At 43.2% G+C, this 19373-nt stretch overlaps 1 protein-coding gene across 7 annotated transcripts in view; it reads right to left on the bottom strand.

Annotated features, from left to right (window-relative positions):
- spop (speckle type BTB/POZ protein) overlaps positions 1-19373 on the bottom strand; it is a 108179-nt gene that overhangs the window by 34722 nt on the left and 54084 nt on the right. For 6 of the 7 annotated variants that reach the window (XM_026164226.1, XM_026164227.1, XM_026164225.1 and 3 more), the window contains 2 exons: positions 11886-12007; positions 7985-8136 (listed from right to left, as the gene is read on the bottom strand). In XM_026164226.1, the coding sequence (XP_026020011.1) occupies positions 7985-8136; positions 11886-12007 (274 nt within the window). Of the gene's footprint in view, positions 1-7984; positions 8137-11885; positions 12008-14610; positions 14861-19373 lie in introns of all 7 variants that reach the window. The other variant, XM_026164231.1, reaches the window with a different exon arrangement.

Below are 19373 nucleotides of genomic sequence, written 5' to 3'. Positions count from 1 at the left end.
ACCGTTTTCCAAACACAGTCAGAGTATGTTCAGTTCATTATGACCCAATCTGCCAAGAGCTGTGCATTGTCACAAACTAACAAGATATTTAGCTGGGGGTAGTTTCTAACAGGACAGGTGCAGCTTGTTAATTGTAAAACGCATAGAAATGTAGGTCATACACATCTATGTTAATTGTAGGCCTACAGTTGCAGTCTGGTAGAGAGTTGTTATAATGCACACAGGATTCAGGAACTGACAGGCAGGACTGTAAACCAGCCGACAATAGTTCAACATTGAATTCTTTCGCATTCTTCTAAAAAAATAAATTACATCACTTTAAACTGGAAATGCCTGACTGACAAACATTTATTTCTATACAGGTGTAAAAAAAAATTTCCACTGGATTTGTTTAGTATGGTCGACCACTCAAACAGCCATGTGCTAGAGCACAGCTTATGGGAACATGGTGAAAAATGTATGCACTGTCCATGATCCTGAAATTGGTTCATTTAATACAGTGGTCCCTCGCTATAACGCGGTTCACCTTTTGAGGTCTCGAGAATTTCTTTTTTTTTGTGCAATTTTGCGTTGTGTTCTGCCTCCTGATTGGCTGTAGACCATCGTCACTCGATCTCCTCCGTGCCGTGTCTCCTGTACAGTACAGAATGCGTTCAGCTTGTCAAATTTACATAAATCCTTGATCGCTAGCAGTGTGACTCTGAAAAGTGTTGTACTGTATGTTGGTAAGTTTTCTCCCCAACAAACACAATGCCGATGAAACATTTTGCAACGTCAAAGGCACCTGTGGTAGCATCTAAAAGGCAGAGGAAGATGCTAACCATCGCACAAAAAGTTGGACTTTACCTTATTTTTCAGACCATAAGGCACATTGCATTATAAGGCGCATTAAGCAAAACAAAACAGTCAGATAAATTTTTCTCAACTCATTCCTCATCGATGTTGGATTCTCTCGCAGCTGCTCAATTTCCCCATGTTCTGGACCTGAAAACAGGGTTCGATCTTTGGTTTCATTCTATAATACTGGACTTTCTGCAACGGTTTGAACTTTGAGAGTGTTTAAACAGGAGAGAAAGTGTGAAAAGGTTCATGCCTGTCTGAGAAAAGTGTATAAAGTGTGTTGTGATGAGTTTTACAGCCTTAAAATATCTATAATAATTGTAAAAGAAATAACGCTGGCTACTTCGCAGATTTCACCGGTCACGGGTTATTTTTAGAACTCCCGCACTAAATGAGGGACCGCTGTATTTTGCTCCAAACTTTCGGACCAGTTCAAAACATCAATATGAAACATGGGTCACTATAAAAACTTCCCATGCTTGACATCCATCCAAGGCCTTATTATTTTCAGGATCGGGTCCAAAGTTAACATTGTCATCCCTCTGTTCTCCTCATTCTTCAGCCACTTTGAACCCCACAGCACAGCCTGTGGAATTCTTGCCACAGAAGCCCCAGCATGTTTAAAAGAACCAGACATAAAATCTGGCCCAGTGTTGGCAAACCTAACAAATAACTTTAAGTTGTATGAGTTGAGAGGTGGACCTGTGGCACTTCCAACACCTCTTTATCAGACTCTGTTGGTAGGAAACCACCACTACTAACCAGGATCTACCCTCAAGCTTTTGCTCTTTCAGGCATGCTCTGACACAGCTGGTAGACAATAAAAACCTGACCCTAGCGAAAGTCGTAAAGCTTTTTATACCAACAATGAGAACCATCAGCATCTATTGTCCAGACCTGGCCATGCATTTTCATTAACTTATCTGCGAACAGGTCACAGGGGCAGCAGATTAAGCAAGAACGCCCAGACCATCCACCTCCTCCAGCTTATCTGAGGGGACACTGAGGTGTACCCAGGCAAGCCAAGAGACACAATCTCTCCAGTGTGCCGTGGGTCTGCCCCGGGGCCTCCTTCCAGTGACCTGGACATATTGCATACAATGTTGATTTTTAAGAAAAACAGAGTCAGAAAATAGTGAACAGAATCCACCTACGCTTGAGTTCTTACAAAACAACTTCACAAATGTTTTTAATCTCAATCCAACTAATTTATTCAGTACTTTAAAAGGGTTCAGGTCATCACTGACATTTCAGACTTCTGTTGAACTTCCAGGCATATTACATCCACTTAAAGTCAACATTAAATTTAACTTTTAATGCAGATGACAAAATGTGCTAAAAATAACCACTGTGTCACTGAGACCTGGTAAAACAGCACAGTGAAAGTCTCGTGTTGATTCCAGCTGACTATAAGATACACAATTGGTTTTTTAGGCGTGGGTTGCAGCCCTAAACAATTCCAAATATTAGTCGAGCTGCATGTAAAATCAAATGTTCAAATCTGTCTTTTCCCTCACAACTGCCCACTGCAAAGTATGTTTGATGTCCGGTCGAGCCATGAGTAGGTATCATCATCCTGTATTCTGCATCCACAGTCAGAATCTCTTTTGCTGATGTTAAAAAGCCTAATTCCAGCTTCATGTCCAGCCAGACTCTCCCAACAATGTCCAGAGGTAAATGTGAAAAAGGCTACAGCCACCCCATAAAAGATCATGTCTAAGGCTCATACATCTGCAGGGTGTGTAAACTTAATGTGTATACACTTGCCACTTCAAACAGACTCCTCTCTAGCCTACTCTTGCATAGAAACCCCAATAGGAGATCTGCTGACAGTTCACAGTAGGAAGCACTAGGATGAAGTGTCAATGCTACTGTAAGATCCTGTGTCTAATCCCCTGTTTGGATCTGAGAGAGCAGGCAGCCAAAGAGGGGATTGGCGGGGGAGTGCAGTGCATATGCAGTTATTCCCACCACTGCTCATGCAGGGGGTCCTTCACTGTAATCCTCTGCCTCTGGAGGCTGTGTACGCAAAAGAAACTGACAGGAATCCACATGCAAACCGATACACAAATAAGCTTGACTGAAAGTCAATTCACAAAATGTATTTATGCACTTTACAAAGCTACTTTATTCATTGTTCTCCCAGCTGAACAGTTACTCTAAAATCGACTGAGGTTTTTTTTTTTTAAGCCAACGGTATCTCCAGCAAAGTCTAGCAGGTTTGAAAACTGTGTCAAACTTTTGCTACACTGTACCTTTTGTGGCTGGGCTGAGACAAAGAATTAAACTTAATGCAGGTATCTTTCACAGGCTCTCAGTAAAATCTTCTTTCTTTAGTGACTTTCACCCACTCTTATGTCCTTTAAACATGTCTGATGGCTCTAGCATGTGTGACCCAGATGAAGCCCCAAAGCACAGAAGCTACTTGTGAAGTTGTGTTATTTGGGTAAGTAACAAGACCAGTGACGAGTGAATAGTTCCCCAGTGGCAGTATCTAAAGCTAATCTAGGGGGTGAGGAGAAAGGCTGGCAGCAGGAAGAGATTGGGGGGGGGGGGGGAGAAGTGAAGAGAGGTGAGAGGGAATGCTGGAAAGAAGCCCCAGCAGACTCAGTGAAAAGAGAAAGAGAAGTGTGATTTCTTCAGTGTTCAGCTGTGACAGTGAGATGACTGTGGGTGCATGTGTGGATGTGTGCATGCATACAGGCACCAATGATGACGGCTTTGTGTGTGCTGAGCTCAGCTAATGCCATGCTATCATCTCCACTGGGGCATCAGAACACTGCACTGGCAGAGAATCAACTGCAGGTCAGATCGCTGGCGCTCACTCTTTCAGTGAGCTGGCCAAGGTGGTGGGAGTGCAGCCACTCTGCCAGAATACCAAAAAGAGCAGGGCAGCGGTGGAGGGAGGGGGGTAGGTAGGTGCAGCTGAGAGATCCGTACACATTTAGTGGAGCTACACATACCTCTTAATGTTCGGGGAAATTATAATGAACTTGTATGAAAAAACAAAAAAACAAAAACACACTTTTAACAAGTATGAATCAGCAACAAGTGGAGATAATTGTCAAGTTTTTAACAACGCCGCAGTTGCACTTCGATATTTCACTACCACTGAAATTTCTCACCCTGCCAAAAGAGAATCTAAGGTGATGCTGAAGGTGAGAAAAATGATGTCTAAACTGGCGACAGCGAGAGAAAGACTAAAGGGGAAGCCAAGCCAGAGTATTTAGGTGTGCAGGACATCCATATTCAGGCAGAAAACTCAAGGGTACGATTGGCACACAGAAAGAGAAGGTCGCCAGAAGACAAGCTGGCATGTAGAAAAATAGCAGCTGACAGAGCAGCCAGAGTCAACATCTCTCTTGGTGTCTGTCACTTTTCTGGACTTACTTTTTACCACTCAATTTTAGCAAAATCCCACTAACCACAACTTATAATTAACAACAGACTATACTGATCCATTGTTCATGCATTGACTGTTCAAGGACAATTAGTCTAGTCTTCAGTTAGCAGTAATGGGCATTCTACTAGCTTTTATAAAAAGCTGAAAAATCGAATGTAAAACGTTGCTCCCATTTACACACTGATTCAAACTGGCTGGCATAAAGAGATATAAACGTGACAGCTGTTCACACAAGAAAATCTAACCTCTACTAAAGATCGAGCTCTATAAGCTAATGTCAGCACAAACTTGTCTATTGACATTCTTGCTAGCAATGTCAATACAACCTGATTATATAAAGACTGACCAATAACTTCTACTCTATTACACGGTGCTCCACTCCCCCCACACAGAATGCCTGATCGCCTCTATCAGTCACTGAGGGCAACAGACTCTGACAAGTTCACATCCACAGCTTCAGTTAAATGAAACCAACATTTCTCATTCTTAAATTACAATATAAAGCAGACCACAGCCAACACACATGAGCTCACTTAGCCTTTGGCTACAACACAACAAAACCATTGTCTGTAGGGGAGATTTAACATGGAGACCATTTGAATACAAAACAGCTTGCGGCAATGGTTGAGAACTTTCCATCTCTCCTCTCTGAGCTGTCAGAACAGGAGTCTGCAGGGGGGCAGCTGTTTTCTCTGGCAAAAGGAGGAGGGGGGAGGACGGAGTGTGTGTGTGTGTTGGGGAGAGGGGGGAGTGGGGTCAAAAGACAACTTACAATCCACCCAGTAGCCTCAGAGGGGAGAACCAGCACATTAAGCAAGAGAGAGAAATGATGTGGCCATGTGGGGGGGGGGGGGGGGGGGGGGGGGTCTGCAGCTGATGTTTGAATCCATCTCCATTATTAAGTACAGACCATCAGAGGATCCACAGACAAACACCCTCTCTAGTGAGAAGCTCAAGGGCTGACTGATGCAGATCGGGTGTTTCATTAGATAATGTCAAGCAAATCCGTCATAGTATATCCTACACCCTCCTGTTATGTACTGCAGGAATATTCATATTTTCCATATAAACAAACCCAAAACATGGGAATGAATACATCTGTAAAAATGGAAAATATAAATATGTCTTTACTTCTCCAGTAAGCTAAAAAAATATATATATAAATGGAAGCAAAGTTAAGATACTGGACTTACTCTACTTTAAGTTCTCACTAGTTTTTCTAACCATTTCTTCCTTCTATTCAACTATCCACATTAAAAGAAATATAACCCAATAACTATTATATTAAATATGGTCCCTACAGGAACACAGTATAGAGGCAGACAAATCACTGTCCTGCCACAAACAGTCCACAGCCGCTCAGCTTTCTTAATTAAGCCAATTTGTTTTTATTTGACTTTTTTTTTTTCCTAGAGGCCTGGATTAAATTGGATTCTAAATGATCCAGAACCAATAGAGCAATCTTTACTACCATATTCTTAGACACAGTGCTTGCTAAAGTGTCACAAATATGCTGGCAGTTGGGTAATTTTCTCCATTGACAATGCAAGTGCAGTGGAGAGCCTAGGTTTCCCCAGGGGGAATGTGGGAAGATTGTAGGAGGGCATATGGCAAGAATGGGATGGGGTGTGCACCATGGAGCATACCATTTATTACAGAAAGCCCCTTGAGACAAAAAGAGAGCAAGAGAGTCAGAAAAAGAAGATTCTTTTTTACTTCACTTGGCATTCCCAAAATTCAGGTTTTCTCTGGCGATTTAAGGGAGCAATATTATCAAAATTGTAAGGCCTTGAAATTATACATCTCCACAGTCTAATTATTACTTCTACCAAAGAAAAATCCTCCATGCAAAACTAAACTATAGATCACAAAATACCTAATATCCAGTATAAGCACTACAAGAGAAACTCTTCTTCAGTCGGCCACTCAGAATTAAGATTTAGTTTTCAAATAGTGATGGAATTAAAAAGGATAAAAGAGAAAGAAAACGAATTTGTGAGTGAGAAAAATGACAAAGGTCTAAGTGAGCAAATGAGGTACCTAAGTTCACATGGGGGAATGTTTCTCAGCAGGAAAAATGATTTCCCTTTCTACACAACCTGCACCGCAGGGTGTTGTACACAACTTCACTGCATATGCCTCTCATTCAAACACATTTCCGCCTCCCACCTCTTCTCGTCTCTCTACCTCCCTACCCACCCGCCCCGTCTTCCCTCCTCCATGCTTCCTGTACAGTGAGCTGCAGGGTACTGGGAGAGAGGGAGGCAGCCAAAAAGCCTGATAACCAGGAAGCGGTCACATCTGGCCCTCACTAATTCAATTCCACACAAGTTTGCTTTTCCTCCCCATAACATAACCTAATTAAAAATAAAATAAAAAGGAATTGGAGGTGCATTCACTTCCAATTTATCAACAGGGAGTGAGGCTGTCGAAGACTTCTAAAAAGGTTGGGTCTTTTTTAATTAAAATCAAAATTGCCCCACGCTACTTTGAATTATATATTTACCAGAAATGAATCCAACCGGCAGTGATTACACAAGCCCATATGGCTATCAATACCTTACGTTATTAGACACACTTGGGGTATTAGACACACTCTCCACCTTCTACATTACAAATTTCAGTGCCCCAAAGACACAGGTGTGACAAGAGTTTTTCATTTTGAAACTCTTAAACTTTGAGATATCCCTGGCTTTGTGCTGAATATAAAGTCTATGTGGACAGCTTAGGTTTCAGTAATGAATTTGAATATATTTTTCAGTGTCAATTAGAACAAGTTAGGATTTCAGAAAATAAAACTGGACTCCCATGTATTTTTAAATGCTTGTTAGCCTTAACTTCTTGTGCCGGTGAGGGGGGGTCATGTGTTTATTATCATGTCAAAGCTCCTCATATAAAACATAATGTTACCATCTTGATCACCTGTATTATAAATATGTTTTCTTTCATCAGTGTGTGCAATGAACTTGCAATCTTGTTGCTTTTCAAATAGTTGCTTCGAGGACAGGGTCTACGATTCACATGCAGACAGTTGGTGTCTTTAAAATAATTTGACTGTGTCAGCTATTAGTCTCAGTTTGCGATTGAATGGGGTCAAGCATCAATGGCATTTAATGGTGAGCAATTAGATCAGTGAAAATTGCAAATATGTTGCCATCTACATACACAGAAATTCACACTAACAACTTAAATTGAGAGTATAGCCAGAACCTCATTCAGAAATCCCTCCACAAATACTGACATAGTTGCTAGAGATTGGCCATTTAACTGCAGACTATGCTTTTATAGGAATATAACCAAAATGCAACCAGTTGGCAAAACTGGTGTCTTATTGCAAAGAGATGCATCGCAGATGAGTTGAGCCCAGGTAGACTAGCTCAGATTGATTGCAATGTGTTGCAATCTGTCTGTGTTTATGAATTAAAAAGGAATTCCATGCTCTTCGTAAATCTGTCTGAATGTGGCTGCAGTCAGACTGTGACTGTTTGGAGACAGGTTTTCTTCTACAAAGTGATCTGTGCAATCACCTTGTGACCTAAAACTTGAGGATGTTGCACACTCAATCTCTGGTAAGCCAACAGGTCGTCACGCCTACTTGAAATCAGTCACCAAATTTGAAAACATTCACAAATCAACGATTTTTTTTTCCAGTCCAAGGAGGTTTTCCTATTTTGACTGAGCCATAAGGCTATATAAATAAAACTGACTGCCACTGTTTAGGGCCTGGTGATTCTGACTTACCCATGGCTTTGGTCTCCTCTCCCTTGGCATTGAGGATAGAAAACTTAAACTTGGCACGCACTTCACTTTTTGGGCAGCTAACCAAGAGGAGGTAAAGTGATAAATAGTCTTTGCTCTCCTCATCCAGACCTTTAGGATTCACACGCAAACACCTAGGGGAAAGAAAGGGAAGAAACACACTAGTGAGACCAAAAAAAGAAGAAGAGAAAAAAAAGGACAAGGGGGAGTATCAGTTCCTGGAAGTATCTGTAATATTTGTAAGTGACAATCTGATTATTCTTAGATGAAAAGTATTGGAAATTATTGACAATGATTTTTACTTTTCATCTGATATGTACTTTAAACGGTCGCTTCTATGCTCCACTTCAGCTTTTAAATGTGTTTTATAATGGCACAAAAATGTCTTCCTCATCAAACACAATCAATTACTTAATCAAATTATGTTTTAGCCAGTATGAAGCAATTTCTCTTGATTTCACAAATTCTCAAACAAGTTGTTAAAAATCGAATAATGTCCTTATTCATAAAGCAACATTTAATTGAAGCTTTAGACTACATCAAAGCACAGAAACCACAGCAGTTAAGGCTACTAAAGATCTGCTTAGCAGCAGTCTCAGACTACTCTTCATGTCCAAAGCTATTGTCACCAAAACCCTCCAGTATCAAAGGAAATGATGCTCAAAAGTGAACCTATAATCTGTCTGGTGCACTATTATGTTACTCTGACAATAAGCCAGACAGACTCACACTTGTAACATGGTTTCAGGGACAGTGAGACAATACCACTGTGAGGTAACCCACTGCTGTGCCATGGTTGGTTAATGATCCCATACACTTAAACAAAGCCACAGCAGCAATAACGCAGTATTATAACTCATAAGGATCAGGATCCGTCACAATTTGCAGGTTATTGCAGGTAAAATGCCAAGCACAGTTTGGATGAAGACCTGTTAGGTGATCACCGTGTCTATGTTTGATTCGATTCTGACCAGGAGGAGTAGCGATTCTTGTGACATGTGGCTGTATGGGAAGACTGACAAATCTCCAGAGGCGCTGTCACGGCATAAATTCATCAGATAAGCTAAAAACATATTTTGACATTATGAAACTTGTGAATAAATAAAATACATAGGATTTAATATATTTCCTAGTCACTAATTAACCACGGTATGCATTAAAGTGGAAGATATAGCCATTAAAAGGGTATTTTTTTAACAAAGTAGGAAGCAAAACCAATATAAAGTTTCACTGTACTCACAAAAACCCAATAAACAACACCTGATTCTAATACTCCCAATCTCCCCTCAAAGTCTTCTTCTTTGCTTCCAGCGAAGCTACTTTTATTACAATGCACCTGAAAAGTCATGTTCCAACACCTCACACGTGTGCATCAGGAGTTCCACCTTTGATCTCAAACTTGTGCAGACTTCTGTGTCAAGCTGACCCAACCTTTATGTCAAGGATTGTCACTACTAATATGAGCCATTTTCAGTAGAAGTACACAGTGTCCATGGTGAGATCCGTGATCAGCAGTAAGCTCTTTGGGGTATTTTCGTTTTTTGTTAGTTTTTTTTGTTTGTTTTGGGGGGTTTCCCTTCCCCCTGTGCTTTTGGGTGGTTTGGGGTTTTTGTTTTTTGGGGGTTTTTTTTAGGGGGACATTTAACCCAAGATCAGACCGACTGTTGAGGGCTTCAGCAGTAATTGAATAAGGAGCCTGAGGGAGAGCATTCAGTGCAAAGTCATGACCTGTGGTGCGTGTCAATTGTACACCAATGCACACAAACTGAACTTTGGCCACAAGCACAGTCATCACTCATCACCCGCCATACTTGTCAGATCTAGATCCTTTCGATTCTCCTCTTCCACAAAAACAAATGCAAGTTGAAGATCTAGAATCCTTCACAGACGTGAAATTGGTCTGAACAGCAAGAGCATCCTCGAAAAAGTAGTGTTATAGGCGCTGCCGAATTTCACAAGCAGACTGGAATCGGCCAAATTGAAATGAGGGTAAATCCAGCAGAGTTTTATAGTCAGTAGTGGTACAACGTAGTTGAGCAAAGAGTCTGAGCTTTCCTAATATTTCAATATGAAACCGCAATAATTATAAATAAACATCAGAAATCTAAAATAAATCACAGGAAAAAAGGGTCCTCAGCAATGCAACAGAAACCAGTTTCACAAAAGAATCATAGCTTTGTGTTTGCAACATATGGATTGTTTGTTGCACAGCCTGTTACAGTTTAAGTAGCATCAAACACTTTACCATGGCCATATGGACTGTTAAGCATCTGGAAACTAATTCTGGAAATTATTTAATAATATTTTACGACATTATATGAATTACTGTAATAATCCTGGCATCACGTCATAGTCAGCTGCCAAGTAAGTCTTACATTTTTCAAATTAAATAACCTCTACTTAAAAAGTATTATAAGGTAAAAGAAAATGAAAAGAAAAGCGAACCTGGCCTGAATTCTTAACAAGTTCTTATTAATTCATTTATGTTTGTCTCTAGTTTTTATTGTACAACTTGGGGGGCTGATCTGCAGTGCAGTGCACTGGAAAAAGATGCAACTGAAAAAGAGTTATGCTACAGATGGTTAAAATAAAAATAAATAAATAACAGAATCGTTCACCCGGAAACAAAAGACTAATTAAGTCATCATTCTTTAACATGACACAGTTTGCATCCAATTTAAACAAGCAACTTACATAACCCAATGTGACTACTGCATTGTTTTATCCCAGGACATAATCATTGCCTTCATCCCCCTAAAATATCTTTGGCCACTACATAAATGCATGAGATTTTAAATGAGTGACCCTGACTTATGTGGAAATGAAATCACTGGCATGTCATACTTAACACAAATCTTTGATGATGTGGATCCAAAAAGTACTCATCAGTTCAGCCGTCTACGGAAGTCAAAGCATGACAGCCCAGTAGCTGTTCACTTAGCCAGTTTGTACAGCTGCACTCTCGGCAATTAGGTACATTTCCAACACCGGATGGAATAAGTCTGTCAAGTCATTTCAGGGCAAACTAGTACAAAATCAAATCATATTACTGCCTTCAAAAATTTAGCTTTGACAAGGATGGATAAGCACTGTAGTACCTTAAACATAACAGTTTTTTCTTTGAACATTTTTTGCCACACTTTGCAGGAATCAAACAAAGTCCAAAGCTACGATCTGGAAAATTCAGCATACATTTATCCATTTTCCCCTGGTCAGACTGTGAATATTAGCGGACGAAGAATTATAGAGCAATTTTCTGTGTACCTAGCCACATCCTCCACATCCCTCAGTTCTTCCTGGGGAGTTGCCAAGATGTTTCAAGGAAAGATGGGAGGTGTGAACTGCTCAAACTCAACCTATAATTTTAAACACGACAAGCAGGAGGGTGCTCATCTCAGAGCAAAGTCCCCTCATCTCAGAGTAAAGTAATCCAATTTAAATGTGGGTTTAACCTCAGATCAATTCATGCATACTAACGTGTCATGCAAGAAGGTTAATTTTAATTTCAAAACATATGCTAATAAACACTGCAAACACAGACACGTTAAAAGGCACAGAGCAATGATTGATACTCCACGTGTAGAAGCACGTAGATCACGTAAATGGTAAATGGTAAATGGCCTGCATTTGTATAGCGCTTTTCTAGTCCATAGGACCCCAAAGCGCTTTACACTACATTCAGTCATTCACCCATTCACACACACATTCACACACTGGCGATAGCAAGCTACATTGTAGCCACAGCTGCCCTGGGGCGCACTGACAGAGATCTAAGTTGAAAATCCTTAAGACGACTTCTTGAAAGGACATTCTCCAAAAGCACTCTTAGAGCAGGAATGCTGTACTTTATATGTGTTAGCTAGAATGATGAGACTTTACTAACCATTTGAGTTTGTCATTGGCTCCTGAGGAAAAAGTGGAGCTTTTGATGACCTCTCCCATCTCCTCACGACAGAAGCTGAAGTTGTTGATAGTCCACATGTAGGAGAACTTCACCACTTTGATCTGCATAGAAAAAGCACAGGATGGGCTGAAACCAGATCTCCTTTTTTATATATTTATCTATTCTATATGGGTAAGTGGTCTTTGGTCAGCCAGGACTTCAAAACCGCACATCAAAACTGCCTTTCATCTTAATAAACACTGACAACAAACGAAGGGAAAGAAGAAAGGATAATGGAAAAGTAGCCACGGAAAAAAAAAAAAAAAAAAAACAATTTTGCAAGGACGTAGCAGAGATGAAAAAACAGACATCATCAATGACATACTTTATCTAGCTTTGCTCTTATCAGGAAAGTGTTATCTGAGCTAGTAAAGCCTACACTGCAATAACTATAACAAATACAATTTCATAGAACAGATAACCATTAAACAAAGAAAACATGTAAAATGACATCAATTTTTATTTAAAAAAATAAAAAAATAAAAAAAATAAAAAAATTGGCTGGTAATGTAGAAGCCATCAGGGAAAAAGCATATCAGCAAGCTAGATTTAATATTGCACAAATACCAAAAAAGTTAAAAAAAAAAAAGATTCACCATTAAAGATTAGCAAAAGCTGCACCAGGCTGATTAAAGCAAAAGATACATATTGTGTAACACTGTTCAAGAACACCTTTATGGCTGAAGTACTCCTCCAATTTAACACTGCACCTTGTAAGTTTAGAGAACTTTTTTTAACATTCAAAATTGATGCAGCAGAAACAGCGATATCGCCACCTTGTTAAAACACAGAACCTAGTTCACCCGCAATATAGCTCAACGTCTGACAGTTTATCTAGTAATCTGGGTGTAAATTATAGTAGTAACTGCTAATATAGCCTTGAGCCTCTAGCCTCAAGCAGAAATAAGAAGCAGGCAACAAAAAATCTCTTACCAACAAACCAACAATGTTTGAAGAAGCTTGAAGCAATTTGTCAGACTGTGCATAGCCAATTCTAAAGCAAAGATTGTACTTTATAAATGATGAAGATAATTTTGCTTGCATGAATCAAACTGACATTTGATAATCTACGGGCAGAAAACAACAAAAGGAGGAACCGAAAAAAAAAAGAGTATCTCAACCTCCTGACTGCATGAAAGCATCCAACAAAAGGGACCGATTACCAAGTAATTACCAAATTACTAAATTCAGAGTTCTTCTGGGGTAGAATTAGATTGTTTTGCTAAATCCAGCCAGGTAGTGCATATGGTACTGTGCAAAAGTCTTGAGTCAGGCCTCATTTTGTTATATTTTGCCTCCAAGGAACCAAACGTTCTTCTAATTTTTAACGTGGTCTTGAGCAGTAGTTCTCCTGGCTAGTTAATCATAGTTTCATTTAAAAATTAGCTGCTTTTTAACTTATTTTCAGACCAGAAAATATGAACATTTTCACCTGCATTTTTTTTTTTGGTTTGTTTGTTTAGTAAGTCACTTAACTTGACTCATTCAAGCATAAAAAAGGAACTTAACAAAAGTGATAAAGCAGTGTTGTATCTACACATAACAGGAAAAAATGGCAACAAAGGGTTTTTAAAGGTGCTATGTAGCAAACGGTCAGGAAAGTTAAACCTGTAAAAAATGCAGCAAAAAACAAACAAACATTGTTTTATAATGTTTTTGCAACACCAAGTTGATTCCCAAAGAGCTATTGGCCATAAAAGTGGCCAGTCTAAAACCCACTTGCAGCCACCACTGCTAACCCTCAGCCTCCTAGTGGAAACACCTATGGTATCAATTTCAAAAGTGACTGCATTCAGAATTTGCCCTGTGACCTTAAGATAAAGGTCACCGGGATTCAAACCTGTCTGAGAATTTTAGCAGCTACACCTATTGGTACCAAAACTCCTACGCTACCTCGTTATGTAATCACATTTTAAAAAAGCTGCTTGTCCACGTTGCCTGCCCGTCTAGTGGGGATATAATAACAATAACTAAAAGTCGTGTTATTCAGCAAACACCAGACACAGGACCTGAGAAATGTATTTGGTCCATCAGTTGATTGATCTACTGTTTGCTGAACCCTTATCAGAAACAGTCTCAGTGCAAATGTGGCTGTCAGAAAGCAATTTTTAAGGAAGCGAAATGAGAAGAAAAAGCTGAGGTTTGCCAAATTACACAAGAACTGGGCTGAAAATCAGTAGCAAAAAGGTCTTAATGAGTGCTAAATCCAAATTTCTAATTTTTATATCAAATCATTTTCAAAATGTATTAAAGAAGTCAGAGGAGAGGTACAACACAACACAGAGGTTCTGTCATCCTTTGGTGCTGCATTTCAGCCAGTGATCTCGTCAGAAACGATGGAATAATGAAAAAAGAAAATATTGTCAGATTTTGATTCATCATGCAATACCATCTGGAAACTGTCTGATTGGCAACAGCTTCATTTTTCAGCATAACAATGATTCCAAAAACACTGCCAATGCAAAAAAAATAAAAAAATAAAAAAAGCACCTGGATGGAAGAACACACAATGGAACACACAACTATCAGGCATGGATTCACATCCCCAGAGACTGGACTTCAAAATTATCTAAACAGTTTGGGATCATCTGGAAAGTGAACAAAAGGCAGATGACATCCAAAGAAGATGTCTGGAATTTCCTGAAGAACTATTCCTTATAACTACCTATGGTGTCAGGAGTGGGATGGCTAGTCGGAAGAGGAAAACGCGCCTCCCAGCGAAGCGCACAGGGCTGCGGTCCCAGCAGCATGAGCTTCCGGGGGAGAAGACAGCAGAGGAGCTGGCGTGGGACACAGTGCCGGCGTCGTCTTCTTCAGCAGAGGAGGAGGAGATTTCCGGCAGGATTGGTCCGGAGTTGCCTACAACCTCGACCGCAGCACGTGATGGAGAACTGATTGCGATGATGAGGGACTTCCTGGCGGGACAGCAAAGGAGAGAGACTGTGTTATTGGCAGAACTCAGGGGGCTGAGGGCCGTTCCCTCTCCTAATGCGCTGTTGCCGGCGGATTCAGCTAGTCAGCAGAGCTCAGGGCAAGTGTTAGCGGGAGCTAGCACTACGGCCGCTACGGCTACACCGAGCACGGTAACAGCGAGTAGCCCCAGGATGGTGCTGCCTACCCCGGCCCGGCAGCGAGAATCCCGGCCGTCGTTACTGGAGGAACCGGCTCGCCAGTCCCTGGCAACGACAAGCAGCCTCGACCAGACGGGCGGAGAGTGGAGGCGATCGGAGGGGCCAAAGATTCCACCGTACCAGATGGGGGAAGATATTGAGAACTATTTGTTGCGCTTTGAGCGAGTGGCCAGAACCTGGAGATGGCCGGAGAATGAATGGGCCTGTCGGCTAGTTCCGTTGCTAGCGGGGAAGGCGTTGGAGGCCGCTTCAAATAAAGTATCCACACTAATACCTTACCGACTACGCCTGTGTTTGTCCGGGAGAGGTCTGGAAGGGGACCCCGTGACATATGGTTAGTCCCTTGGTCGGTCGGGGTCACGGGGTCCCCTTCCAGACCTCTCCCGGACAAACACAGGCGTAGTCGGTAAGGTATTAGTGTGGATACTTTATTTGAAGCGGCCTCCCCAGTGCATAAAAAGATGGTTGCAAAGACATAAAACTGAGAGCCACGCTACACAGCCTGTATGTTACAACACACTCCCCCCTTCATATCCGGCGTCGTCTCTTATATCCCGTAACCCCTCCCCCTTGGCGTCACCACCAATTCTTTATTCTAACTTTAATCCCCGTCTCCCTCCCCCAGAATTTCTTTTTCATTATACACTCACAAAACATATACCTTGATACAGGCTCTCAACTATTTCCCAGAAGTCTACCCGACTTCATATACACATTAACGGCCCACGTAATGAGGCCATTCTCATGACGGTCCAGACACACGTGAACTCATTATTTAAACCCCACACCCCCATACCATCGGCTTGCGTCACCCTGCACGATTGGCGATCCCCCCGCACGTCTCCCCGACCGACGCCCTTAACAAGTAAGTGGGAACCAAAATCTAGCCACCCCCGATGCGGCTGACAACTTGCTCCTCACCCCTTTTATTCCTCTACTCGGTCGTCAGAAAGATACGCCGCCCCGGGTGCCAAATCGAACTAATGGTGGTGATCTAATGGTGGCGGTGCCATACTCAGCGGACTCTGCCTTGAGACGGGTCACTCCGTCACATCATCCCCTTCCCCCCGGAGGTTGGCGATGTGCGGCAACCTAGAGAGGTAATCCGCCACCACATTGAGTGTACCTGGTCTGTGCCGGATGGCGAACCTGAAAGGTTGCAGTGAGAGGTACCAGCGTGTAAGTCGGCTATTATGATCCTTCATGGACTGGATCCAGGTAAGCGCCCGATGATCAGTCTCCAACACAAACTCTCTTCCCAGTAAGTAATACCGGAGTTTCTCCAGCGCCCACTTAATCGCCAGAGCCTCCTTCTCCACCGTCGAGTAATTGGTCTCCCGCGGCAGCAGCTTGCGGCTCAGATATAGGATCGGGTGCTCCTCGCCCGGGTCCCCTTGAACCAACACGGCTCCCAGGCCGCTCTTGGAGGCATCCACCTGGACCAAAAACTGCTTCTTAAAGTCCGGACTCCAGAGCACGGGGGTCGAACACAGGCAAGTTTTCAGTCCCTGGAACGCCTGTTCACATGCTGCGGTCCATATGACCGGATTTCGTTGGTTCTTCCCCAGTAATGTCGTCAGCGGCGCTGCCATTGTTGCAAACTGGGGCACAAACCTTCGGTACCAACCAACCAGTCCCAGGAAAGCCCGCACCTCCTTCTTGGTGCGAGGCCGAGGACAATTCTGGATAGCTTCCACCTTATCCAGCTGCGGTCGCACCTCTCCTCGTCCCACCTGGTAGCCCAAGTAGCGAGTCTCCTGCCGCGCCCATTCACACTTCGAGGGGTTCAGAGTCAGCCCGGCCTTATGAATTCTTCCCAAGACCTCCGACAAATGCTGCATATGCTCCTCCCACGTGTGGCTGAAGATGACGACATCATCCAGGTAGGCGGCGCTATAACCGTCACAGCCCTGTAACAACTTGTCCATCAGCCTTTGGAAGGTAGCCGGTGCCCCATGTAGGCCAAAGGGCATCACGGTAAACTGGAAGAGCCCGGCAGGGGTCCTGAAAGCAGTGTACGGCCTCGACGTCTCCTCCAGTGGCACCTGCCAGTAGCCTTTGCACAAGTCCAAAGTGGTGATATACTGGGCAGCCCCAATCTTCTCCAGTAAATCCTCAATTCGCGGCATGGGGTATGCATCAAACTCGGAGATGGCATTTAGCTTTCGAAAGTCGATGCAGATGCGTAAAGAGCCATCCTTTTTGAAGATAATGACCACCGGGCTGCACCATTCGGAGCAGGACGGCTCGATCACTCCAAGCTCCAGCATCTTCTCCACCTCCTGTCGCAGCTTCTCCACCAAGTGTTGCGGAACCCGATAGGGCCGTTGCCGGATGGGCTGTCCCTCTTTTAGCCGGATCACGTGTTCAACCAAGGTAGTCCGACCTGGGTTAACGGAACACAGCGAAGGCGTCTCCTGCAGAATTTTCAGTAGCTCCGCAGCCTGCTGTGAGGTCAGATGAGTCAATACCGGAGACCTTGGATCCGTAGCCTGCTCAGGTTCACTCTGTCCTCCTCCGTGCACCACCCTGGCCATCAGTGCCTCCCTCGGAGCCGAACGGGGCTGCTCCACCCATTCCTTCAGGAGGTTCACATGGTAGGTTTGTTTCGGTTTCTTTTTTTCCGGATGATGGATCTCATACGTCACTGGTCCCATTCGGCGAAGCACGATATAGGGCCCTTGCCATTTCGCCAGCAGTTTACTGTTGGAAGAAGGGAGAAGTAACAGCACCTTTTGTCCGGGCTGAAACTCACGTTGCCGGGCCTGTTGGTCATACCAGATCTTCTGGCTTCGTTGAGCATCCCGCAGATTGGCTTCGGCTTCGGCCTGGTACCGCTCCAACCGCTCTCTCATCTCCAGCACAAACTGCACCACCCCTTTCTCATTTGGAGCCACGGTCGAAGACTCCCACCCCTTTCGAACGAGATCAAGCGGCCCCTGTACCTCCCACCCATAGAGTAACTCAAAGGGGGAGAACCCCGTGGACGCCTGTGGAACCTCTCTATACGCGAACAAAAGAAAGGGTAACCACTGGTCCCAATCTTTTCCCGTGTCTGACACAAACTTCTGTAACATCCGTTTGAGAGTCTGATTAAACCTCTCCACCAACCCATCTGTCTGTGGATGGTACGGTGACGTCTTGATGGCCGAAACGCCTAACTGAGTGTGGAAGAGCTGCATTAACTTCGACGTAAAGTTAGTCCCTTGGTCGGTCAAAATCTCATCAGGTATCCCCACCCGAGAAAACAACTGTATCAGTGCGCGCAGAACATTAGGGGCTGTGATCGCTCGCAACGGAAACGCCTCTGGGAAACGGGTCGCGTAATCACACACCACCAATATGTACTGATAACCCCGACCACTTTTTACTAACGGACCCACAATGTCCATAGCTACCCTACGGAAGGGGATAGAGATGACCGGCAAGGGTTGTAACAGAGCCCGATCCGATTTGCGCGCTGGGCAAGTTTTCTGACACACAGGGCATGCACGACAGTACTTCTGTACATCCGTATACATTGACGGCCAAAAGAAACGCGTACTAACCCGTAAATAGGTTTTTTGGCGACCCAAATGGCCTGCCCAGGGGAGGGTATGAGCTAAATGCAGAATGAGAGGTCTACAACTAGCAGGGATCACAAGCCGCTGGTGGTCCCCATCAACTGCATACAACACATTTTTCTCAACCACAAACTTCTCTTTTCCTCCCCATTTCCCTGTTCCCCCTTCAGGCACATTAGCAAACAACACTTCCAACGTCTCATCCTCCCTTTGCAACACAGAAATATTTTCAGGTACATCCCATTTCATGTTCTTATTGCCCGGTCCCTGGGACCATAGCTGCTTCTCAAAGCGGCGTTGGCGACGAGATTTTCTCGGCCCTTTCGTGCCACCCTCGCACAGACTACTGTCCAAGTCTGGCAGGGGTTGGCATCCCGCCTTCGCCTGGGCCCTAGTGACCACTGGGCCTAACACCTTCATTTGAACATTCCCCGATTCCCTCCCTTTTGTCTCTGTGTCCCGCTCTTCTTTTTCTTGCAACAAATCCATAAGCACAGGCACATCCATCCCCAGAATAACCTCTACCGGCAAATTCTGTACCACCCCAACAGACAATAAATATGGCTGGTCATTAATAGTCACTGTTATTTCCACCTTTGGGTAGGGATGTTTGTCACCATGCACACATAACACTTCTTCTTGTCGACTATAGTCCACACAGTTCACTGGTACCAAGCTTTGCTTAATTAATGACATAAAACTACCAGTGTCCAGCAAAGCAGTAACCTGCTGCC

Source organism: Astatotilapia calliptera, chromosome 4, assembly GCF_900246225.1.
Source record: "Astatotilapia calliptera chromosome 4, fAstCal1.2, whole genome shotgun sequence".
NCBI classification, from domain to species: Eukaryota; Metazoa; Chordata; class Actinopteri; order Cichliformes; family Cichlidae; genus Astatotilapia; species Astatotilapia calliptera.
This window is presented reverse-complemented; position numbering and strand designations above follow the sequence as displayed.